Raw genomic sequence first — 27243 nt, forward strand, 5'->3', positions numbered from 1 at the left:
GCTGGAGCAGACTCTGCGTGGCATTATGGACAGGGCACTGGAGGCAGAGCAACAGGAGGAAGCGGAGGACTTCCTTTCCTCTCAAGGCCCACTTTATCCAGACACCATCATTCCTATGTCACACTTTATCCAGACACCATCATTCCTATGTCACAGAATACACAGGAGGAGAGAGGGGAGGAGGAGCAATGGCTTTCCAACCCCAGGACCCTTGGGAGTAGTACATGGCTGGGAGAAGGAAGTTCCAGATCACCCTGAGCGACACCCCACCCCCCCCCCCCGAGGAGTCTGCTTTTCAAGCCTCTTCAAATTTGAGGCGCATGGGCAACCTCATGCTTCAAAGCCTGCGAAAGGACCCAAGAATACATGGCATAAAGAAGGATGATTACTGGTTGGCAACCCTCCTTGACCACCGTTATAAGGGGAAGGTCTCAGAACTCATCCTGTCCCCTCAGAGAGTGCAGAAGTTAAAATCTCTTGAGGACACGTTAGAGGATTTTATTGAACCTTTTTCCTGACTCCAGTAGGTTAGTGTCGTGGAAAACGTAGTCCGCCTAAGTGAGGCATTTCGGATATTTTTTAGTCCTCGCCGCCCAGGGCTGCCAGCTTCCACATCCCATCGGCAGTATCTGCATCACATGGTGGACGAATACCTCGGGGTCAAAACAGAGATGGAGAGCTTTCCAGCTGACGATCCACTGACTTACTGGGTCATGAGAATAGACCACTGGCCAGACCTTGTCCAGTATGCCATTGAGTTGTTGGGCTGCCCTGCATCCAGCGTGCTTTCAGAACGGGCATTCAGTGCTGCAGGTTTTGTTATGCCGCGTACACACGATCAAACAATCGGGTGGAAAAGTCCAGCAAACTCAAGTCCGCCGGACAATCCCCCCATGTGTAGCCTCCGGCAGACTTTTTTGACCCGAAAGTACGGCGGACTTAGAAAGTAGTTTTGCACTCCAATCTTCCCGCCGGACTCGCATTTCGGTGGACAATCCGGCCGTGCGTATGCCAGTCCGCCGTACTTTTGAAACGCCGATTTTTTTCAGCGTTGGGGTTCCCCTTTAAGTCCATACCAGGTGGCAGGGCCAGCGACGTCTCCTTCGCTGGCCCCGCGTACCTGGAGACCCGCACGAAATGAGCGGACTTTTCTCCGCGTGTGTGGGCGAGTCCGTTCATTTCAAAAGTAGGGCGGATAGTACGGTGGACTTAGTACGCCGTATTAGTCCGCTGAAAAAGTGCCGTGTGTGGGCAAGTAGCCCATTCAGAAAGTCGGACGGACAGTCTGGCGGGAAGTCCACCAGACTAAGTCCGTCGGATAGTCCGCTACGTGTGTACGCGGCATTACTGATCATAGAACGTGTCTGTTCACAGATTCCGTGGACTGTTGTTTTTTTTTTTTTAAATGAATCAGTCCTTGATTACCAGCTATGAAGCTCCTGATGCCGATGTCACTGATTAAGTCTTTTTGGGATGTGGAATTCTGCAGGACTTCGAGGCTTCCTAGCTTTGAGGGTGTTCAATCATTTCATCTGGAAGAATTTTTTGGTATACGTTTCATAGGCACAATTAACACCTAAAGACCAATTTTTCAGCACCTGTTTTAACAGGTGCATATCATTGCAATTTTTTTTTGCCTTCATCAAGAGCACTTCTATAGAGTTACCATGGGAAGGCGCCCCGACACCCAAAGAGTAATTTTTCTGCACCCATTTGATAAGTGCATATCATTGCAATTTTTGCTTTCATCAAGAGTACCTCTATAGGGTTACGGTGGGAAGGTGCCACTGACACCCAAAAACCAATTTTTTACGCACCCGTTACTTTATCAAAAGTCAAAGTGACACCAGAATGTATCCAAAAAATCTCTAATCTTGTTCCCAGTGCACAACATTATAGCCTCATCATACACACGGGCCCCCCAGCTGTTGCTGAGCAATATTAAGGCAGCTTGCAGGGAAAATGTCTTTTTTATTTTTTTGGGATTCTAGACATGGTATAGATCTGCCACTTTACAGATATATTAAAGGGATTGTAAAGTTTTTTTTTTTTTAAATAACAAACATGTTATACTTACCTCCACTGTGCAGCTCGTTTTGCACAGAGTGGCCCCCGAACCTACTCTTCTGGGGTCCCTTGGCAGCTGTCTCTGCTTCCTCCCGCAGGTACTTCTCACGTTCATGCGAGCTCCCTCGCATGGTGAGAAGCATCTGCAGGAGCGCTCCCGTGATACAGCCGGTGGCTATAGCCGCTCGCTGTATCACACGGCCCCGCCCCCGCCGCTCCGTGTCAGTGGATGTGATTGACAGCAGCGCGAGCCAATGGCTGCGCTGCTTTCCATCCATCCACTCCAGCCAATCAGCGGCCAGGCTGAGTGGTGAAGAAGGACGGCGGGGGCGAGCGCGGGATTTTCGAGGGGTGAGGTAAGTAAAACGGGGGGGCGCAGGCACTGTCAGATGTTTTTTCACCTTAATGCATAGAATGCATTAAGGTGAAAAAACATTTACCTTTACAACCCCTTTAAGGGAAGCCCCCAGGCACTATATTGGAAGGAATTTTTCATTTTTACGCTTTCATAAAAAAATAAAAATAAAAAATAAAATAAATCACTGCTCATTTAAAAATGACATTTTTTCACAAATTTTTTTTGATGCGTCGACCCGGACTCCTATAACCATTGTATGCCCAATTACTTGCATATAAGCCTCCAAATGGGCATTTTTAATGTTTGACGTTCGGGCCCACTGACTGTAATGGGGTGGGATATTCGAGTCCGAACTTTCGCGGCGTTTGAAAGTTATGGTGTGCCCTGAACAGGGGTCTGCTCGGTCCATCCTTATTCTCTAGAAACCAGTGACATCACTGAGATCCTTAATTTGCATGAGAACACAGTCTATACCAGTGATGGCGAACCTTGGCACCCCAGATGTTTTGGAACTACATTTCCCATGATGCTCAACTACACTGCAGAGTGCATGAGCATCATGGGAAATGTAGTTCCAAAACATCTGGGGTGCCAAGGTTCGCCATCACTGGTCTATACATTCACTAGAGAAAAGCCAACTTAATTAGTGCATAGTCTTTTTCACTCACCCTGCCTCAGTTTCTATAAACAGGAGTTGGCAACACATCACTGAACAGAAGAGCAAATGAAAGGCGGTGCTTGGACTGCCACACTACTAGTCATTCTACATTTCCTATGGAATTTCCAGATGATGAAGATCCCCAGGGTGCATTGTGCACTATGCCATGGTATAGTGACTTAACCAGCTCTGGCATTCCCACAACACAGGGACAACAGTTCCAAATGTGCCCACTTAGCTAGCCAAACTATAAGCCCTTCAAATATATTACCAACAAGCGGATGACCAATCAAGTTTGACTATAATAGTCTATGGGGAAGTCAATTGATGCTCTCATGCAGCAAATGCCAATCATTGTCTTTCTTTTCTGCGACGCTGTGCAATCAGAGCTTACAGTACAACTGTCATGTCCAGGCTGCATAAAAAAAAAAAAAACACCTGAAAGTTGAGATAGGTACAGCATGAGTATCAGTCACTTCATTTCTAATTATCACTGGCCGCTGTCCCACGTATAGATTATTACAAATTAGACAAAAAAAATAAGCCTTTTAAGACATGAACCCACGTTGAAAGATTTACCTTACGCTAATATCTGTCACATGTTTATCTACAAATATTGAAAGGAATAAATACCCCATTTAAGAAAAAAAAAAAAAAAAAAAAAAGAATAGCCATACAGTGAAAAATATACTGTTTTTTGTTGAAAACGTATACTTTATTTTTGCAATTAAAATATACAAAAAACCAAATACTTTAACAGTATATTCCACCCTGTACTGCGACGCAGCTCATAAATACACTACATAGCAATACAGTTCCAAGCATACAATAAATGACATTCATCCTGCGCTATGATAAACAACGTGTTGCGCAGAGTAAAAATACCCTGAAACACCACGTCATGCATGACGCCGCAATGCTCCAAAAGCATTTACTAAAAACATGTTACTAAATACGTATTGCTTAACGTGGATGTAAACCCAATGTCATCCTTTCTAAACTACTGCCATAGGGGTTATCTAGAAGGATATACATGTCTCCTGCATGTATCTTTACTTGTCAAATGTCTCCCCTCTGTCTGCTATGAGACCCGAAAAACTGCAGATTCTGTGGGTGGGTCTGTTGTCTGGAGATTGGTGGGTGGAGTCGTGATGTAAGTAGACTCACCGCCCACCTCTACACTCCCCTTGTCAATATGCATATTCTCCTGTATGTTTCTTACACTGAACTTCTGCTATGATCTCTAACATTCAGTGAAAAGACAAGAAAGTAACCACATGACTTTAGAATGCCCAATCATGCTGAGATGGGGAACATCCAATCCTGGCAGAGCAGCAGAAGAAGAAAGGAGTGGGAGGGAATTAAAAAATAATGCATATCTCTTAGGCTAGTGCACGAGATCTGTAAATCACCTGTCACTCACAGCAAGGGGGAGGATTTGACAAAGTTTTTCTCTGTTTGTCAAGAATTATGTGACTGAACAATAAAAGATGATTGCTCAGAGATGGATTAACTCTTTGTGGCAAGACTGGGCTCAAATAATAGGAAATCGTATACTCTACATTATGACATTAAAAAAAAAAAATTCAGGTTTACATCCACTTTAAGCAAGTCATGTAACGTTTCAAACAGATTACAATTTCAACAAGCAACAGGTGTGATGGGGAAAAATGAGATCACAGGCCTGAAGCTTTATTGAAAGGACAAGGACACACATATATACTGTACTGCACATGTAGGGTAGGGGCACAGGATTGCATGATGTAGTTCCCCAGTTTGGCCACTAGGTTTTGCTATAGAGCAGGGATCTCCAAACTACAGCCCTCCAGCTGTTGCGGAACTACACGTCCCATGAGGCATTGGAAAATTCTGACATTCACAGACATGACGAGGCATGATGGGAATTGTAGTTCCTGAACAACTGGAGGGTCATAGTTTGGAGACCCCTGCTATAGAACAAGCTCAGGGACCCATTGTAGTGATTGGACATTGGTAGCCGCTAGGTGTTCCCTGAGTATAAGTGGGGTGTGATTTTAGATGGTAGGGTTGGCACCACCTCACTTCACTAACGCCAGTGTGGGGCACCTTGGGAAGAGGGGCCCTATTATAAAGCGCCTGGCAGGTGTCCGTTTTGATCTGCCATGACATGCCTCAAGAACAAAGTCATAGAAAGGATATAGTCTGTGAGGCTCTCTCTCTTACAGCTTCCCCCTAGTAGGGGAGGTAAGGTGCTGGCATCTCCCTGCAAGACTATGGCAAAGACCCTAAAAAAGGTACAGGCTTCCCAACTTGGGTCTCCTTTCATTACGGATCTTTCAATGGTTTGCAACCTTAAACGCCCAATTCCATATTTAATGAATCCTTAAATAGTTTGTTGGGGCCAAACAAAGTATTTACTGCACTAACAAGCGTGTGCTTGCTGGGTGCGCTTTAAGAACTATATGTAGCTTCAGCTACATTAAGTATACAGCACCCTGTTCTGGCAGTGAGACAGGGACTTCCCATCTCTCTTCAGGTACAAAACAGCCAGGCTGAGTGCGGCTCTGAAATTGACAGGAAGCTTTGTATTCTATGACTAAATCAGCTTCCTCTGTATGACTGAGATCATGATGTCATCTGCCCACCTCAGCCAATCAGGAAGATTTGTATTCATTCATGGAATACAAAACTTCCTGTGAATGGCTGAGCAACCCTCAGCCTGACTATTTTGTTGTGGGAACTGGATGGGAAGTCTCTGTCCCACTGCCGAAACATGGCACTACGTTCTGTATGTACCTGAGGCTACATACAGTAAGGGTGGCTAAACATTTCCCTAATGTATTCCTGCTGCACTTTGGGCAAAGCGCAGCTAACCTGCTTTCTCATAGACTTCTATGATGTCCTCCGGTTTTGGAGCAATTTAAAAAAAATGCAGCGTGCAGGAGATTTGTTGTGGTTTCCGAAACTGCATCAAAACCGCAGAACCTCATAGAAGTATAATCGAAAGTGCTTTCCCATAGACTTTGTGCGGGTTAGCTGAGCCATCGTTAATACACAATTGCCCAGCAAGCACACCCATCAGTAAATAGTTTTTTGGGTCAGTTTGGCCTGAAAAAAACGATTTAAAAAGGGACATTAAACTTGGGGCTAGGTTTTACAGAATGTGCTGTTACTATTGAGATAACTTAAGTAAATTAATTAGTAAACAGTTAAAAGGCTTTCATTGTTGGAGTACTTCATTCTCCTACCCTCAAGATGGAAACAGATGGTGTTGGGCAAGGTTGATATTGCAGTCTATTGCCTTAAGGCCTGAAACTGGTATAGGATGGACTGCTTGGAGAATGCTGGTTAGGCTAGGCCAGAGCCTCCCAACGTGTGCTTATATACTGGCAGTTTGAGAGGGGTACCCCGGGGAGGATCCCATGTCCACAGTGCCCTGGTAAGTCTAAGCCCTTGTACACACGGTCGGAGATTCCAACGGAATGTGTCCGATCGGACCGTTTTGTCGGATATTCCGACTGTGTGTGATCTACATCGGACTGTTTCCGTCGGAGTATCCGACGGACCAACTTTTCCAACTTGTTGGTAAAATTTTCCGACAAAATGCTCCAATCGGACATACTCCGATCATGTGTAGAGAATTCCGATCGGACAAAGTGCCACGCATGCTCGGATCAAATTCCTACACCAAAGCTACTAGTGTGAACGTAGTCCCGTCGTAACGAAATAATGTCATCACGTCAGATTTCCCGACAACTGTTTGACAAAATCCGACGGATTTGGTTGTCGGAATCTCCGACCGTGTGTACAAGGGCTAAGAACTATTTTTGTCCAGACAGGAATGGGTTAAAAAAAAAGTGCATGTGCTCCCCCACCAGTTGGTTAGTTGTGCACAAGGAGGACATGCAGCCCAGCACACAGCTCCCATCACACATTCTTCAGTGTATCTTGCTAAAAAAAATCACCATTTATTAATCCACTAAAGTTTCAGATGGTTGTACATATGTAAGATTCCATGGAGAAAGTGAAATGTGAGCATTACTTTACACTTGGGGATGCATTTAAAAAAAAAAAAAAAAAAAAAAATCGTCCAGCAAAACTGCATTTAAATTGGTTCTGTGTAAATTATCCAGCATTCACTTACACATTTTAGGGATGTTTCACACAATTTATAAAGCTGTGGCTGTGTGCGAATTGGGCAAAAAATACTTAGGCTATTTTGTCTTCTGATCAAAATTTCCTAATCACTTTTAGAACATGTTGCAACCAGTACTGCCTACATCCCCAGAGACATCCATACAATAACACGTGTATTAGTTAACACGTTCTGATTACATTCAAGGTGGTAACATTGGAACAAGCAGGATTTGCCAAATTAATGTTATATTCTCCCTGCAAAAGATAACTTAAATATGAAGATTAGTTATAAAAACATCCCTTCAGATTTAGTCACTCCACTTACCTGTAATAAAGAATCCTCAATGTTGTGCAGGCAGCTGGAAATCTTCACTGCAGGGATGCCTGTCCTCCTCCTGGCTATGAACTTCTGGCTTCAGGCAGAAGCCGTAAAGATGATCCAACAGGGACACGTCCCTTTCTCCATTTAGAAGAGTGCATCGATTACCCTGCTTGTAACATGAAGTATGAAGGAGAAGGGGCAGGGGGGTGTAATGTCAGACCATCTGTACTGCTAATTTTAATTTCCACACTGTATTTCCATTTTTGCTAATTTACTCAATATTACTATCAACAATTTTGACTTTTTTTTAATTACTTTGTGAAGATTCCCACACATTCACCTGAATGCTGTGACATGTAGTCACTATGCACTGTGTCACACATTTCACAGAACCTGCCTTCTGATCTACAGAGGTGCTGAGAAGAGGAGTTTCAGGAGGTGGAGTCAGTACAGGAACCACTGCTTGCAGCCAGCAAGGTACCATGGGATATGTAGTTCACAGAGGAGAAGCTGCAAAGCATGCAAGGAATCCAGGAAGTTGCGGAAAGAGACGGCCAGGAGACAGGCAGAACTCACAACATGAAAGGAGATTTTTCAAGTAAGCTTATATTGTATAGTCATATATACCATATTTTTCGCTCCATAAGACGCACCTAGGTTTTAGAGGTTGAAAACAAGAAAAAAAAAATATTCTGAACCAAATGGTGTCATAAAATATTTTCCAGTGCCCATGAAATGCAGAGTGACCATTACCATAGAAAATGCAGAGTGACCATTACCATAGAAAGTATTGGCAGGGTATGGAGGGATGGCTGTGACTGCACTTGTCACAGAGCAGCGCTGTGGGCACTACAGATGCAGCCCACAGCGCTGCTGCCATCCTATCTCTCCCCTCCACTGTACAGATCTGTACACAGAGGGGAGAGAGGAACCAACATCATAATAATGTTTGTTTACAAGTAATCTCTCCGTCATTTCACGGAGCAATCACATTGCAAACGGCCGGGTGCACCAAGATGGCTGCCGCTCCGGAGCTAGGCCGAAGCCGCGGCCTTTGCTAAGGTGCGCTCCGGAGCGCGGTGCCAATTGTATATTCGCACCATAAGACATATTTCTGGGGGAAAAAAAGTGCGTCTTATGGTCCGAAAAATATGGTAACTATTGTTATTAAAATGCTGATTAAATTAAAGTCTAGGCTGTGACCAGACAAGTTTTACATCTCTAATACAGTATATTTTTTCCAAAATTTCAATACAAATGACACAGAGCAGTATAATATATGTTTAATATATATTTAAAAAAAATGCAACATGTTACATCTGTGCAGAATGTTTTTACATTTATTATCTTTGAAATGGAATTTCAGGCTATTGTCCAACTATGCTTAAACCTGCTACCATCGACTTCTAACCCCTATCCCAACTACCCTGTAGAATGAAGATGGTTATACTTACCTAATCTGAGGGCACTCCAGTCTGGTAACATGATCAACTCCCAGCAGCCATGTTCAGTGTAGAGGAGGGACAATCGACAAAGGATGGCCAATAATGAACCTATGGGTAACATCACCACCCAGGCGTTTCAGCCATTGTCGGCCATCTCTCCTCTTCCCCGAAGCTGGAGAGACCACATGACCAGATCGGAGCGCCCTCATAATATTAGCGAAGCATCTTTCTTTCACAGGGTAGTTTGAATAGGATGTAGAAGGGAGGGTGAGAGAAGGTTTAAGCATAGTAAGCAATAGTCTAGAATTACACTTGAAAACAAAAAAATTCTAATTTCATAAAAAATAAAATATTGTAATGTGTAGAACAATCTATACAAGGTACAGTATTTTCCAACTATTTATTAAAAGTGGAATGTGCAGTAAAACACAAGGTCATCTTATTAGGTGCAGGCCCCGTCACCCTGTAAAAACTTCTGTTGCATAGTACTGCAAAAAATGAACCTGTAAGGGCTCATTTACACTTGCTTCGGCGTTCACACTTGCTTCAAAACAAGGCTTCGGACAGGCTTTGTTAAAGCTCTATGAACTCTAGTCAAAGCCCCTGTCACTAAATAAAATGGTTAGGTTACAGTCCTGTTTACACCTTGTTTTTGCTTTGATTCAGCCAAGCTTCAAAAATTATACCCCGTGTAGCTTTAGCAGTGCTTCAAAGCATCTACAAAGCCTCATCGAAACCCAACCGAAGCAAGGTGTAAACAGGACTGCTACGGCTCATTTACACTTCCTTTGGCTTCAAACACACATTAACGGCTAGTGTACATTTGTTTCAAAACAAGGCGTCGTTAAAGCTCTCCGAACGATCGTCAAAGCTCCTGTCGCTAAATAAAATTGTTAGTTTACAGTCCTGTTTACACCTGCTTTTGCTTTGCTTCAAAAATTATACCCCATGTAGCTTTAGTGGTGCTTTAAAGCCTCCATAGATGTCCATGTCAAAGCTTGTTTGAATCCCCACCAAAGCATCAAACAAAAGCAGGTTTAAACAGGACAGAAAGCTAACCATTTTATTTAGTGACAGGAGCTTTGACTGGCATTCAGAGAGCTTTAACAAAGCGTGCCTGAAGCCATGTTTTGAAGCAAGTGTAAATTAGCCCTTCGGAAAAAGATTATATACAGTACTTGTTTTACCCCAACAGCACCTAGGAGAGGATGAGGTCACACTCCTTCCAGCGAGATGATTGGCAGAGGTGTATAGAAGGTGGGGGATAGGAGTCCAATACCACTCTGCGACACAGTGCAGCTGCTTATGCAGACAGCCACATCAGCGCCCGAAGCTGAAATCGCTTCTGCAGCCTGTGTGGGGGAGCTGCACTGGAGATGATGGGGGAGGGTGAAGAGATGTGCAGTGGGGGGGGAGGTAAGAGCTGTCCTCATTTTCTTCCTGTGGGTCCCCAAGATTGACTCTTTCTTGAGTTTCTTCTTGAAAGATTTAGGGCGCTCATCATAGTATCTCCTTATTCCAATGTGTAGCCATCTGACTAACACAAAAAAATTAAATCAAAATGGCAACTCTGTAGAGAGCATCCACAGAAACAAGCCTTCCATGTCATGCGATTGGCTCTTTGCTTTTCCATTAGTACATTTATGAGTTACTTTATGTAGCAGACCCTCCTACTTAGCAATCAGGAAGTTTCTAGGAAGCAGAAGGTAAAACTGTAACAAGGATTGCTCAAATCCTTCAATTCATACAACTGCCCTGGGAAGGAATTTTATTTAGTAATTTGGGAAAATACTGCACATTACGTTTTGTCTTTACCCTCATTGTTGGGTGATTTGTCCTCTTGGGAACCAGTAAGGGACATTCTTAGACCTCTATCTTGCTCCACATGTAGATTCCACTGCAGGTGTTGGGAAGGAAAGTTAACCCTAAACTGTCTCTCCTCTGTCTCTGCTGACATGACAGGACAGAGCAGGCATTGGTTTGGAAAGTACCTTTCTACAGCAGTAAATGCACTATCCAATCCGTCAGAGTTGGGCACGGCTGAAATTATAAGGCCGCAGCGGAGATGGGATGCAGAGTCCAACATGAGAGCAGATAGATGAGCTCCATCTGTAAGGCTGCCAGTGGACGGTAGATATCTCTCCATACCATAAAGCAGGATCAGTGATGGGAATGGAGATGCTGCATGAAGAGAGGAGAAGAAATGAAGCAGATCCCTCAGTGATGGTGGGTACACAAATCGGATTTTCTGCAAAGATAGATAAGTGAAGGGTTAAGAAAAAAAGGTTAATAACTAACAAACATACAGCTAAAACAAGCATCCAATATATATTTAGAGTCAGTTTTTATATTTTCACACTACATTCTCCTCTTACTTCCTATTCAAAACCAATTCTAGACATCTGTTCTACAGTAAGTTAACCTCCCTGGCGGTATGATTCATTCTGGTTTCAGGTGCTGAAAGCTGTACAATTATTTTGCATGGAAATGTAGCGTTTTATATTGTAGTTCTGTAATTCTTAGGAATAAGTCACTTAAATCTGTCCAAACCAGAGACTAGTAGACATCCCGGGTATGATAAAGTTTGAAAAATGAAATCATAAATTATAATATAATAACTATAAATAATCATACCAAATAATAATATAGCAATAATAAAAAATATTTAATAATGTAATCAAAAACACTGAAATTTGCTCAGTTGCAGAATTGTCGCTGTCATTACTTTTCAGTATTTGATGACGGATCTCCCCACAAATCACTATCGCTCAATTCTGCGAGTGATTCCAATTTATTATCGCTGTTTTCTAGCTGGTCTAAAACCATTTTTGATGTAAAGGGACAGTTTTGGTTGCTATGGACAATCTCCAGTTTCCAGGCATAAAGAACAGTTTTTATATTATAAAACTGCATGCAGGACACTGGGCAGACCACTAGGGACAAAGGGGATGTGAAATAATTACATACAGCAATGTAATCTGTAAGATTACATTACATACAGTATAATGTGTTTCACTTTTTGAATTTGGCGCCGTTCTCCGTCCCCGTGCGTCGCAACGCTCGCAGGGAACGGAGCTCGGCTCTGTGATAGATCGAGCGGAGGACGGCACGCTCGTACAGCGGAGAACATCGCTGGATCCAGGGGACAAGGTAAGTAAACTCTCCCTGGATTCAGTGATGCGGTCCCGAGTCTGGTTCGGGGTTACCGCTAATGGTATAAAATTTTCACCCCCGAGACAGACTCGGGAATACCGCCGGGGGGGGGGGGGTTTAAACCCCTAACTGGATGACATTTTGTGTGCAACTGCCCCTTTGAAGAATTCAATATGAGACAACGCATAGGGCGGAGCTTCCTACACGTGTCCAGACGTTTTCTGTTTGATGTCCAGCACCAGCAATCCATCCCCATCGCATTATAAACAATTGCTTGTTTTTTTTCCCCCCAAAATAACTAGCCTTGCACTGATACTGATATCGGTGGAGATACTAAGCATTTGCACAAGTACTTGTATATGTGCAAATGAACCGATACCTTCAGAGTGGGTTCACATATGTACGGGGGCCGGTTTCAGTGCTATTTGTAAAAGGAGTCCAGTGAGGTTTCGTTCAGGTGTGAATTTGTGTGACATAATATTATCAAACAAAATTTCTGGGAAAATAAATAAAATTATATATATATTAAAAGTTACTTTTCAGGGGCATAAAAGTGCAATAAAGTACCCAATTTTGGTAAAATATAAAAGCCAATGTTGCACCAAGCAAATAGATACCCAACATGTCAAACCTTAACCATGTCAGTACCCAATATTATCCATAGGCGACACTTAAAAAGTCCGCTATAAGTCATTAGTTTAGCGTTACGAAGGAGGTCTGGTGCTAGAATTATTTCTCTCATTCTGGTGTGCGCGGCAATATGCAACGCTTATCGCAATCAAAGTTTTGAGGTGCAAGCGCCGCATTTGTACGTGCGTATGTGGGGGGGGGGGTGCTTATGTGTAATTAAAAAAACTCCCCCCCCCCCCCCATGAATGTTTTTGGTGATATGTTCTTTTTAAACACTTCAAGACCAAGCCTATTTCTGACACTTGTTATTTACAAGTTAACCACTTGACAACTGGGCACTTAAACACCCTTTCTAACCAGACCAATTTTCAGCTTTCGGTGCTCTCACACTTTGAATGACAATTAGTCATGCAACACTGTACCCATATGAAATGTTTGTCCTCTTTTCACACAAATAGAGCTTTCTTTTGGTGGTATTTAATCACTGCTAGGTTTTTTATTTTTTGCGATAAAAAAAAAAAAGACTGAAAATTCGGTAAAAAAAAATAAAAAATTCTGTTAAAATTTATTGCAGAGCATTGGCAGTATCGCAGTGTTGCAGAGTATTGCACAGTATTGGCACACAGCAGCGCTGGTTAACAAGTATTTTCTGCTAGAAAATTTGAGAATAACATGGCAGTGGTTGCAGTATTTTATGTCACACTGTATTTGCGCAGCAGTCTTTCAAACGCAATTATTTTGGAAACATTACACTTCAATTATTCAAACAAAAACCTAAACTGTAGCGTTAGCCTAATTTTGTGTATAATGTGAAAGATGATGTTACGCTGAGTAAATAGATACCCAACATGTCACACTTTAAAATTGTGCACGCTCGTGGAATGGCGACAAACTGCAGTACTTAAAAATCTCCAAAGGCGACACTTTAAAACATTGTAATGGTTACCAGAGGAGGTTACAGAGGAGGTCTAATGCTAGAATTATTGCTCTCGCTCGAACGATCACAGCGATACCTCATATGTGTGATTTGAACAGTTTACATTTATGGGCGTGACTTAGGTATGCGTTTTCTTCGGCGCGCGAGCATGGAGGGATGGTGCACCTTAAAAATTGATATTTTTTCTTATTTTATTTTTCCACTGTCCCTTAAAAAAAAATTCCTGATCACTTTTATTGCCCACAAGGAATGTAAACATCCCTTGTGACAGTAATAGACAGCGACAGGTACTCTTTATGTAGGGATCTGGGGTCTAAAAGAGCCCAAAACCCTCCTTAGCACTTCAAAGTATTCAAAACGTCAAAATTTGCGTTTTTTGAATACTGTGGATTTTTTACATCTGGCCCCATTGGCTGCCATGTAAACCGGAAGTTACATCACTTCCGGGTTACTACATCAGAGACAATCGGCTTTGATCAGGACTCTGGCCAGCAGGCTGGTGGCCTGGGACTCCCTGCGGGACAGGAGACCCAGGCAGAGCGGCGGGAAGTCCCCTGCTGCTGCTTGTGATAACATCCGAGGGGGCTGCATAGCCGCATTGGTTGTTATCACAAGAAATCGTCTGTCCGCGCTTAAAAAAAACTGTACCAGGTTCACCCCGGTATAACCACCTCAGCAAAATGACGTACAAGTACGTGATTTTGCAGGAAGTGGTTAATGAAACATCCAGGGTCTAAAAGACCCCCAGATGTCTCCCCTGTGCTCCACTAAATGCAATGCAACGCACATCGCAACTACATTATTCTTTCCTTGTCGGGGACACTGCCAACAGGGACACGGAAATGGCGTCACATCACTTCCGGGTCAAAAACTAGTAAGGGAGGAGAATGGACATGCATTTGCTCTCCTCCGGGGAGACAGGTCGAAACTTCTGCTCACCATGGCCACCTGGGGTTTGCCAAACTCTGATATAACGAAAGGTCACCTACGACTGCAGCTATTGGCGATGCATCATTTTTTTTTATCGTGTTTTTGGCGCATTTATCATTGTGACAGCATAGGCCTGCCCATTCACACGAGGTGTCCCAGCCCACTTTTTTTGCGCAGTGGATAGGGGGAACCCTTAGGCTTAATGTACACGGGACATTTTACGACCTCTCCTGAACCATTTAACTTGACAGATAGTAATCGATGTTTAAAAATGTCTGTTTTTCCACGTTTAGAAGCATTTTTTTTTATTCCAAATAGTCAAAAATTAAAAATGCCTGTAAACGAAAACGCAGCTAAACGCGAATTAACGCGTTCACAAGCTGTTACAGGCATTTGGCGCTTCAAATGCCTCTAAACAACCGTCCTGAACACTTTTTTTTGTTTTCCAAAAAATGATTTTTAAACTCAACTGCCTAGAAATGACTATAAACGACCCTGGGTACATGTACTGATAAGATAACAGAGGAGAGTTCAGGGGCAGCTGAAAAAAATCCCCATCTGCTCATAAACGTCCGTTTACCAACAGCAGTGTACATGAGGCCTAAGGCTCCATGCACACTGGCTAAAAAAAAACGTTCCTTCTACAGGAGTTTTGTGTTGTGCCTGTAGAAGCAGCTCAATGTTTTCCTGTGTGTCAATGCACATTAGGATGTTATGAGGTATATGTTGAGTTTAACGTTTAGAGGCAGAAAAAATAAAAACTCTTTTAGTTTGCGTTTCTGATTGGAGCTTGGAGGCAGAAAAAAATAAAAAAATAAAAAGTAAAAAACTCTCCTAAACTTTTGGCAACTTCGATTTTAATAGAGATCTGTGCAGAAATTCGTACAGGTATCTCTGAAATCGCCCCCAAAGTCAGGAAAGACATGCGGGAATGAAAACGTGCGAGTTCAGCAGAACTCGCACAAATTTAATTCAGGTGTCCTGTCAGATTAGGACAAACGGGAAAATCGTCACGGCCATCTTGGTCCACCCCGCACTCATCCACAGTAAGCTTAGTGTCTGAAGTCTCCAAGCGGACATCTTTTTACACCCAATGAAATCTTGCATTTCACGCTTATTTTTACCACATACCTGAGCTTATATCGTGAAATTCTGAATTTAGAAGTCCGTGACACTGTTTTGACTTTGAATTTTAAAAGCGGCAGTCTTCAGTCAGATTCGCAAACGTATGAGATCAGCAGGCTTGCCGCTGCTTTTAAAATTCAACATGAAAACGGCGTTAAGCCCCATACACACTATCAGATTTTCTGCTGATTTTTGTCTTCAGATTTACCAAAACCATGTAGTAGAAGGGCCTGCCTGATTGCATACAAATTGAAACTCCTAAAGGTTTGACTTCTTATTATATGGTTTTTGTAAATCTGAAAAAAAAAAAAAAAAAAAAACACAGCAGAAAATCGGTTATGCCCCATACACACAGTCTGATTTTCCAACAGAAAATGTACGATCTGATCACGTTGTTGGAAAATCCGATAGTGTGTGGGCTCCATCAGACTTTTTCCGTTGGAATTTCCGACGCACAAAGTTTGAGAGCTGGATCTAAAATTTTCCGACAACAAAATCCGATTGTTTAAATTCCGATCGTGTGTAGACAATTCCAATTGATAAAGTGCCACGCATGATCAGAATAAACTAAGAGATGAAAGCTATTGGCTACTGGCCCATTTATAGTCCCGACGTACGTGTTTGACGTCACCTCGTTCAGAACGATTGGATTTTCCGACAACTTTGTGCGACCGTGTGTATGCAAGACAAGTTTCGGCCAAAATCCGTCATAAAAAAAAAAAAAAAAAAAAATCTGATGGATTTTGTGGTCGGAATGTCCGACTGTGTGTACGGGGCATTCGTGTGTACGGGGCATTCGTGTGTACGGGGCATTCGTGTGTACGGGGCATTCGTGTGTACGGGGCATTCGTGTGTACGGGGCATTCGTGTGTACGGGGCATTCGTGTGTATGGGGCATTCGTGTGTACGGGGCATTCGTGTGCATGGGGCATTCCAGACTTCTAAAGCCTGCATTTCATGATTGAAGTTGTTTAGTTGTAAAAATAAGTGTGAAATGCAAGACTGCGGTGGGTGTAAAGAGGTCCACTTGGGGACTTCAGGCTGTAGGCTTAGTGTGGCCAAGCGCGGGGTGTACCAAGATGGCGGTGACGGAACGTCACTTCCGTTATAAAATCCGATGGGTCTCTAATCTGACGGAATCACCCGTGTACCTAGGCATCTGTTTTCAGCTCCATTATAGGCACCTTTTTCTCTTATCGGCAAAATGACGCGAACACCATTTTTTTGGCTGGTAGGTTAAGATCACCAAAATTGTGGTGCATCTCTAGTTTCTGCATGCATGCCGGAACGTGTGATTGGCGCCTAAACGGGACGCCCTAAACGCTGAAAATCCGCCAAAGTAGTTAATTGTACCACAAGCATAAAACGCGCCTTTCTCTGCTGGTTCCTGAAACACCAACATGTGAATGAGGCCTAACAGAGCTGAATGAATGCCACCCATCCCCTGTATCCAGGGCTCCATGCTGGACAGGCGTTACTATGGAAACACAAAGATAAACAGGAAGCTGTACAGAGCCCGGTGTGCACCTTGAGGATGAGGGGATCCCGAGCCGCCCTCCCTCCTCTGGGCACTTCTTGCAGAGACTCCCTGGACAGGAAGACCACCGGCCCCACTCCCTCCTCTGCCGCCAGCACCGCCGCCATAAACAACAGGCTGCTCTTCCCGGAGCTTGGGGGGCCCTGCAGCAGCACCGGAACCCCGAAGCCTGCCGCGTTCACACCCCCGGGCTCCGTCGGTACCGACCCGCCGCCCAGCTCTGAGAACACCCTCAGCAACAGAGCGGACATCGCGCCTCCCGGCATGCTCTGGGAACCGCCATGTGTGCGGACCAAGCCTCGCTGTGGGAGAGGCCGCTGATTTGTAGAGTGTCTGCTGTGTGGGTGTGGTGACACGGCTTCTGTGATTTCATTGGTGGATTCTGTCAATGTCGCTTATATGTTATGGGTTAACAAAGTGACAGGAGAGATCTGATTGGAGGAGCTTAGAATTCAAAACAAAAGAGAGGCAAAGGAGCAATCATATGAGATCCACAATGTGTACAAAATGTATCCACAATCATCTGTCATCACTTACCTGTCACAGTGGAGGTGTTACTTACCTTACTCCACAATCACTTTAAAAAGTAATTGTAATCAGCCACCCAGCCCGATTCGATTCTTTCTCACATACATGGAATAATCTGCATTTATAAATTTTTTGCTAGAAAATTAGAACCCCCAAACATTATATATATATAGATATATATATATATATATATAGATATATATATATATATAGATATATATATATATATATATATATATATATATATATATATATATATATATATATATATATATATAGGGGGTTCTTATTTTCTAGCAAAAAAAGAATAAATGCAGATTATTCCATGTATGTGAGAAAGAATCGGGCTGGGTGGCTGATTACAATTACTTTTTAAAGTGGTTGTAAACCCTTACAACACACTTTTACCTACAGGTAAGCCTAGATTAAGGTTTACCTGTAGGTCCAAGAAATATCTCCTAAACCTACACGGTTTAGGAGATATTTCCCGAAAGACAGGCACCGCTGTCTACGGCGCATGCGCTGTAGATAGCGGCGCACTGAGCGTGGCACCGGCAACGACGAAGATGCCGCGCGCGTCGGCTCCCGTACGTATGCGCGGGAGTGACGTCATCGCGGCTTCGCCAGATGACAGCGGCGGAGCAGCGAGAATCACCAAGAAGATGGATGCGCCGGACTACAGGGGACAGCGGTGACATCGCTGGCTCCTGTGTCAGGGAAGTGACACATAATGGACTACTATGCGATGCATAGTAGTCCATTATGCTATACCTTTTCAGTGAATGAAAGAGGAAGTAAACTCATCAGGGTTTACTTCCTCTTTAAGGTGATTGTGGAGTATGTGAATGTATGTATATATATATATATATATATATATATATATATATATATATATGTAATATATACACATATTTTTAGCAGACACCCTATAGAATAAAACGGCGATTGTTGCAATTTATTTATATCACACAGTACTTGCGCAGCAGTTTAGCTAATATGATTTTTTTGGGGGAAAAAAAATACATTTTAACGAATTCAAAAAAAATATAAAAAACACAATATTTACCCCAAATTTTTTTTGGGCACACTTGTGCATACCTCCCAACTTTTTAAAATGGGAGCGAGGGACACCTATTACCAAAAGTATGCAGATATAGGACACACACCTTGCCATGCCCCCTTAAAGGAGAATTATTTGAATGATTAGTTAAGTGCCTTTTTTTTCTCCCCACTACTATTCCTTTTATATTGGCTTTTGACATTTCCAAATGCAGCAATTTAGAAATTTGATGAAAGGTTTAGCACTGGGAAACACTTTTTGAAAGATAAAAAGTGCATTTTATATACAAATGTATAGATCAGACCAAAATGAAGGACAAATGAGGAGGAACTGTCCCTGATTTGTTCCAAATCACGGACAGTCCCTTTGAAATCAGGGACAGTTGGGAGCTATGTTCGTGGAATGGCAACAAACTACGGTGATCTCCATAGGCAATGCTTTAGATACCTTTCCGGGTTACCTGTTATGAGTAACAGAGGAGGTATTGCCCTAGAATTATTACTCTTGCTCTAATGTTCGCAGCAATACCTCACATGTGTGGTGTGAACGACATTTACATATGCATGCACGAACTACGTATGCGTTCGCTTCTGTGTGCGATCACAGAGGGATGGGGCTCTTTAACCACTTCAGCCCCGGACCAATAAACACCCTAAGGACCAGAGGTCTTTTTACAATTTCGCACTGCACTGCTTTAACTGGTAATTGCGCGGTCATGCAATGTTGTAACCAAACGAAATTTGCGTCCTTTTCTTCCCACAAATAGAGCTTTCTTTTGATGGTATTTGATTGCCTCTGCGATTTTTATTTTTTGCGATATAAATGGAAAAAGACCGAAAATTTTGAGAAAAAATGATATTTTCTACTTTTTGTTATAAGAAAAATCGAATAAACTCAATTTTAGTCAAACATTTAGGGCAAAATTTATTCAGCCACATGTCTTTAGTAAAAAAAATGTCAATAAGCGTATATTTATTGGTTTGCGCAAAAGTTATAGCGTCTACAAACTAGAGTACATTTTCTGGAATTTACACAGCTTTTAATTTACGACTGCCTATCTCATTTCTTGAGGTGCTAAAATGGCAGGGCAGTACAAACCCCCCCAAATGACCCCATTTTGGAAAGTAGACACCCCAAGGAAGTTGTGGAGAGGCATGTTGAGCCCATTGAATATTTTTTTTTTTTGTCCCAAGTGATTGAATAATGACACAAAAAAAAAAAGTTTACAAAAAGTTGTCACTAAATGATATATTGCTCACACATGCCATAGTTATATGTGGAATTGCACCCCAAAATATATTCTGCTGCTTCTCCTGAGTACGAGGATACCACATATGTGGGACTTTTTGGGAGTCTAGCTGCGTACGGCACCCCGAAAACCAATCACTGCCTTCAGGGTTTTTAAGGGTGCAAATTTTTGATTTCACTCCTCACTACCTATCACAGTTTTGAAGGCCATAAAATGCCAAAATAACACAAAACCCCCCCAAATGACCCTATTTTGGAAAGTAGACACCCCAAGCTATTTACTGAGAGGCATGTTGAGTCCATGAAATATTTTATATTTTGCCACAAGTTGCAGGAATTTTACAATTTTTTATTTTTTTTTGCACAAAGTTGTCACTAAATTATATATTGCTCACACATGCTATGGGCATAAGTCAAATTACACCCCAAAATAAATTCTGCTGCTTCTCCCGAGTACGGGGATACCACATGTGGGGGACTTTTTGGGAGCCTAGCCACGTACGGGACCCCGAAAACCAAGCACTGCCTTCCGGATTTAAATATAAAATGCTACCAAAAAAACTGTTAGCGATCACAGGGATCAGGCCTGACTCTGCGATCGCTGCAGTTATGTGTTTAGTGTTTTGTAAGTGACAGTGATCGATCGATACTGCACTAGGGTGGGCTGGGCAGAGGGGCAAAACGCAGGTGCTAGCAGGTATCTGGGCTGATCCCGCTAACAATGCGTTTTTTTGGAACCCTAAACTGCTGGGGATGCTAGTATAGATCTGATCAGATCAGATATTGATCTGTTCAGATTCTATACCACTACGGGAGGTTTATGCTTTGCGCGTGGGTGTTAGCGGTACTGGCACTAACCTAGCGCTGCCTGGGGCGATGCAGACCCTGACCCTAAAACCTAATTGATATCACCCGCCGGGTGATCAGGGGGTTAAACCTTTATTGGGTAATAAATGGTGGGTGCCCTGATGCTATAAAAAGCAACACTTATACGGTGATCACTGGTGAAAGGGTTAACTAGGGGCAATCAGGGGGTTCAAATTTTTATTAGGTAGTATATGGGGGTCCCTGGCGCTATATAAAAACCTGACGGGGAACCTAAATAACTAACTGGCTAACCAGCGTCACCAGTGACACTTATACTGTGATCGCTGGTGAAAGGGTTAACTAGGGGCAATCAGGGGGTTAAAACCATTATTGGGTAGTATATGGGGGTACCTAACGCTATAATAACCTGGCGGTGAACCTAAAAAAATAACTAGCTACCTAACGACACTAGTGACACTAATGCAGCGATCAGAAAAACGATCGCTTAGTGACACTGGCAAAAGGGGGTGAAAGGGTTAACTAGGGGCAATCAGGGGGTTAAAACCATTATTGGGTAGTATATCGGGGTACCTAGCGCTATAAAAACCTGGCGGTGAACCTAAAAAAATAACTAGCTACCTAGCGACACTAGCGACACTAATGCAGCGATCAGAAAAATGATCGCTTAGTGACACTGGCAAAAGGGGGTGAAAGGGTTAACTAGGGGCAATCAGGGGGTTAAAACCATTATTGGGTAGTATATCGGGGTACCTAGCGCTATAAAAACCTGGCGGTGAACCTAAAAAAATGTGTTTCACATCGCTTGTAATAGAAATAAGAATAGCAGGTCCTCTTTATGGAGAAATCTGGAGTCAAAAAGATCCCAAATCTCTTTTTTTACGTTTAACAGCAAAAGATTAAAAAAAAAAAAAAAAAAAATGTTTTTAGATCTTTTGCTTTTTAAACACCCTAGAGAAGAATAAAATGGCAGTTAAATAAAATAAAAGGGAGATTCACCTGTTTACCATTATCATTGAAAGTGAAAATTTTGAGTTGTCCCCAGAAAAGTAATAGAGAGGATATCTTCCAGTGGCACACCGCCCAACTTTTTGAGATGGGAATGAGGGACACCAATCAGCAAAAGTATGCAGGCATAGGACACACCCCTTGTCACGCCCCCTTAAAGGAGAATTGTACAAAAAAAACAAGATTGGTTAAACCCACAAGTGCTTTTTTTTTACCACTACTATTCCTTTATATTGGCTTTTGAAATTTACAAATGCAGCAATTTAGAAATCAGATGAAAGGTTTAGCGCTGGAAAACACTTTTTGATAGATAAAAAAGGCATTTTATATACATCTATATAGATCAGACCAAAATGAGGGACAATTGAAGAGGAATGAGGGACAGAGGGACATTGTTCCAAATCAGGGACAGTCCCTCAAAATCAGGGACAGTTGGGAGCTATGCCAATGGAGACACCAGTTCTGGTGACAACTAGGGATTCCGTCACTTCGGAGGATTTCCTCTCACTTCCTGTTTGGCTATGGGATATCTCCAAAATGTGACATTTGGTGGAGGGGGGATTATGGTGTGGGGTTGTTTTTCAGGGGTTGGGCTTGGCCCCTTAGTTCCAGTGAAGGGAACTCTTATGCCGCATACACACGGTCGGATTTTCTGACAACAAATGTTCGATGGGAACTTGTTGTAGGAAATTCCAACCGTGTGTATGCTCCATCAGACATTTGCTTTCGGAATTTCCGACAACAAATGTTTGAGAGCAGGTTCTCAAATTTTCCGACAACAAAGTTTGTTGTCGGAAAGTCCGATCGTGTGTACACAATTCCGACGCACATTCCACGTATGCTTGAAATCAAGCAGAAGAACCACACTGGCTATTGAACTTCATTTTTCTCGGTTCGTCGTACATGTTGTACGTCACCATCATCTTCTTGCCGCTTGAAATTTTCCGACAACATCCGTCGGAAAAAAATCCATGGTTTTGTTGTCAGAATGTCCAATCGTGTGTACAGGGCAATCAAGTGGAAGTAAACTTCCACTGATTATTTGTACCTATACTGTAGGAAATCCTATCTTAAGGCTTACCTATAGGTAGGGTTGCCACCTCATCCCTTTAAAACTGAACACATATTAATTACACAGGTTCTGTGGCTGATTAAGGTGGTAATTGAACTCACTTGGTGCCTTATCTGCATTCAATTTGCCTCAGAACCTGTGTGATTCATATGTGTTCGGGTTCAAAAGGATGAGGTGGCAACCCTACCTATTGGTACTGTAAATATCTCTTAAACATGCACCGTTTAGGAGATATTTAGTATATATGCAGCCGATGATGTAATCGGCGCATGCTCTCTGAAGAAACGGCCACCCGTGCCGTTTCTTCAGTGCCCTGTGCATGCGTGGGTGTGACGTCACATGGCTCCGGCCAGTCACACAGCCGGAGCCTGTGGACCTGGAAGGAAGATGGGCAAAGATAGATGTGGCCTCCAGAGGTGACAATGAGAGCTTCGTTTGAATGTAAGTTTCACATAATGTGCTAGTATGCAAAGCATACTAGCACATTATGCCTTTACTGTGCAGGTCAGAAAAAAGAAAATAAAAAGAGACACCCAGGGGTTTACTTCCTATTTAAGGCGTCAGCATACTAAGACATTTTGGATAATTTCATGCCCCCAACTTTGTGGAAACAGTTCGGAATGACCCCTTCCTGTTCCAACGTGACTGCACACCAGTGCACAGAGCAAGGTCCATAAAGACATGGATGAGCGGGTTTGGGGTGGAGGAACTTGACTGGCCCACACAGAGTCCTGACCTCAACCCAATAGAACACCTTTGGGATGAATTAGAGTGCAGACAGTGAGCCAGGCCTTCTCATCCAGCATCAGTACCTGACCTCACAAATGCGCTTCTGGAAGAATGGTCAAATATTCCCATAGACACACTTCTAAACCTTGTGGACAGCCTTCCCAGAAGAGTTGAAGCTATTCTAGCTGCAAAGGGAGGGCCAACTCAATATTGAAGAAAGAGTGGAAATGTAGCGCTAATGTCTAAATAATATGTGCTAAAAACATATAAACACCAAAAAAATATAAACAAATCAAGTGGTAAAGTATATAAGTCCACAAAATGTCCATCCAGATAAATGGTAAATCCGTCAAGAATCAAAACAATCCATAGACAGGAAAAGCCAGCAACAAACTGAACCTCTGAAGATAATGGTATCAACTAGGATAGGTAAAGATGGATACTCTTACCAGAGCTGTTGGACCTGCATGTCAGCGAAACCAGATCATAAACGCATAGGAAGAAGCAGCCACACAAGAATAGGGTAGCAGGTCAACGGGAATCCTCCATCCACATCAATCAGTCCACAACATCCTTTGGAGACCCTCACACGGCCAAATCCAGGATAGGGGGGAGGTCCAGCACCAATATATCTCCCAATGTGGTCAGTAAACTCTTAGAGCAGGTGTTATGAAAAACATAAAGGGACACGGGCTCCCAATGGTGTAGGTTAAAAAAGAAACTGGCTTTTTATTTTCATAAAATACCGGCAAATAAAATAATTACAAACCAAAAAATAAAATAAAATGGTGATCACATGGCATAAAAAGCAATATGGGGAGCGGAGAAACCAGGCCCTCCGAGATGGACTTCTATCGGGGCATCAAAAAAAAACTCAATATTGAACCCTACGGACTAAGACTGGGATGCCATTAAAGTTCACGTGCGTGTAAAGGCAAGTGTCCCAATACTTTTGGTAATATTGTGTGTGTGTGTGTGTGTGTGTGTGTGTGTGTGTGTGTGTGTGTGTGTGTGTGTGTGTGTGTGTGTGTGTGTGTGTGTGTGTGTGTGTGTGTGTGTGTGTGTGTGTGTGTGTGTGTGTGTGTGTGTTATTATTATTATTATTATACAAGATTTATATAGCGCCATCAGTTTACGCAGCACTTTAAAAAAAAAAAATAAAAAAAAAATAAAAGGGAGACAATACAGTTATAATACAATAAAATACAAAAGGATTAAGAGGGCCCTGCTCAATCTAATAATATATATACATACATATATATATCTATATATCTATCTCTCTCTCTCTCTATAATATATATATATATATATATATATATATATATATATCATAGTTTGGGAACGCTCTAACTTTCACACAGACTAAATAATATACACTGATTTGGTTGTTTTTTCCAAAGCTATGTAGCAGAATAAATTTTGGCCTAAATTTATGAAAAATATTATTTGTTTGCAAAATTTTATAACAGAAATAAAGAAAATCTTTCAAAAATTTTCAGTATTTTTTCCTTTATATTGCAAAGCATAAAAAATCCAGTGGTGATTAAATACCCCCAAAACAAAGCTCTATTTGTGTGAAAAGATTATAGAAATTTTATTTGGGTACAATACTGCATGACTGAGCAATTACCGGTAAAGTAGCACAGTGCTGAATTAAAAAAAAAATATATTGTCGTGAATGGGGTAAACCTTCCGGAGGTCAAGTGGTTAAATCAAGGGGAAGATGCATTTCGATTTCATGTTTTTATAGTAAAAAAAAGCAAAAAACAAATATTGATATAAACATAAAATTACAAAATGAAAACAAAATAATATATAAAAAAATAGTGTCCGTGTCCCTTTAAGCCTGAAGCGGGCTCTGGATCTAATTGATAGCAGGCAGTGTCTGTATAGTCTGGATGGCTTTCTGGTTACAAGTTGGTAAACAAACCATAGTAACATTTATCCACAACCCGTCTCCCGCCCTCCGAACTCTCAACTTGCAGCCTCTTGAAATGAGTTCAAAAACATTGGGTGCAACTACTGTGACATACAAGTTACCAAAGAGATATCCGCCATCATTAATATAACATCCATCTGTACTCATCTGAAAAATAGATCGGGGACAGGCAGCTGGGTTATAAGCAGGACGAAAAGAAAAGTAGTAATAATAAATACGTCATACAAATATCTGCTTAGCTACTGCCTGCTTAAGTCTTTTTTTATTTAGATGCATTTACCAAAAAAAATAAAAAATGTCATGATTCATAACGGATTTCATGTTCTTTTAATCCTAATAATCCTTAGAAAACTACATTTGCCAGTAGGTAGGGTTTTTGGTAAGAGAACATTTTTTAACTCTCTTCTGCCCCCAAAAAACTCCTTTATTAACCTGCTAGTTTTATTTTTTTAAATTGTATACTGAGTGTGGCTCATATGTGTAGTACAGTGTACAGTCCTGGCATCTTACAGTTACCGGGAATGAAGCCAAGTGCCAAGATGGTTTCTTCCATCCAGAGACATAACTAGAACCTTCAGTGCCCCTATGCAAGAAACCATCCTGCAAGGAACCTTCCCACTGATCCTGAGGTCCTTTACTCTTTAAATCCTTTAAAGACCCTTTAATTCACAAAAGTCTCAAGCAAGTTGAAAGGAAGTCACAAGCAAGTTGCACGACTTTGGGGTTGCAGCAGTGTAAACCAAGCTGGACTCTTTCACATGTTTTAAAAGCAGCCCACTTCCTGCCTTCTTGGGGCCCCAATCATGGTGGCGGAATGCTAGGGCCCAGTCGTAAGTGTAACCTTTGCGATCCTGATAGTTCCGCCACTGACTCCACGGCACATTTGCTGGAGTTCCCAATGGGCAAAGCAAGAAGATGGCAATCCTCGAAGAAGAGGAGAAGAACATGGCACTGGTGGAGAATACCGGGAATGGAGCCAGGCAGTGAAATAATGTAACCCCGTTGCACACGCATAGGAGTTTTGTCATCAGTGCCTGCCCAATGTGCTGACCTGAAACAAGAAGAAGATAAGAAAGCACCAGCAGGGATGGAGTGGATACTGGAAGCTCGGACCTTACAACACTAAAGGAGAGAACACCTAGAGGTAAGTGCCAAATGGTGGCCGCAGCACCTTGGTTTAATTCTGCTTTGAGAACCTGCTTGTGATGCAAAAATTCATTGTATTTTTACCACAATATGTAGACTGTATGACTGGATCCAGGTGGAAGAATCCGAATACTGTCCAGAATAGCAATACATGGTTAATACTTCTGCACTTCCGTGCTGGGGTCCTCGGTTTGAGTCCCAGTCAGGACACTATCTGCATGGAGTTTGCATGTTCCCCCTATGCTTGCATGGGTTTCCTCCCACCAGTGGCAGCTGGTGCTCAACATTTTTTTTTTAAACATCAATTGCAGTCACTGTGCCCATCAAACGCTGCCACTGTGCCCATCAATTGAAGCCATTGTGCCATCAACTGCAGCCACTCTGCCATCAAACGCAGCCACTGTGCCCAT

At 42.4% G+C, this 27243-nt stretch overlaps 1 protein-coding gene across 1 annotated transcript; it reads right to left on the minus strand.

Moving 5' to 3' along the window:
* Positions 1–8789: 8789 nt before the first annotated feature.
* SWSAP1 (SWIM-type zinc finger 7 associated protein 1) lies at positions 8790–17592 on the minus strand. Its single transcript, XM_077470374.1, has 2 exons — positions 17269–17592; positions 8790–11214 (listed from the first exon to the last, which is right to left on the minus strand). Exons 1-2 carry the CDS (start codon positions 17542–17544, stop codon positions 10765–10767), a joined length of 726 nt encoding a protein of 241 aa, XP_077326500.1. The 5' UTR covers positions 17545–17592; the 3' UTR covers positions 8790–10764.
* Positions 17593–27243: the final 9651 nt, after the last annotated feature.

The sequence above is a fragment of the Lithobates pipiens genome, unplaced genomic scaffold (assembly GCF_037356315.1).
Source record: "Lithobates pipiens isolate NorthernLeopardFrog02 unplaced genomic scaffold, aLitPip1_a1.2 Scaffold_8, whole genome shotgun sequence".
NCBI classification, from domain to species: Eukaryota; Metazoa; Chordata; class Amphibia; order Anura; family Ranidae; genus Lithobates; species Lithobates pipiens.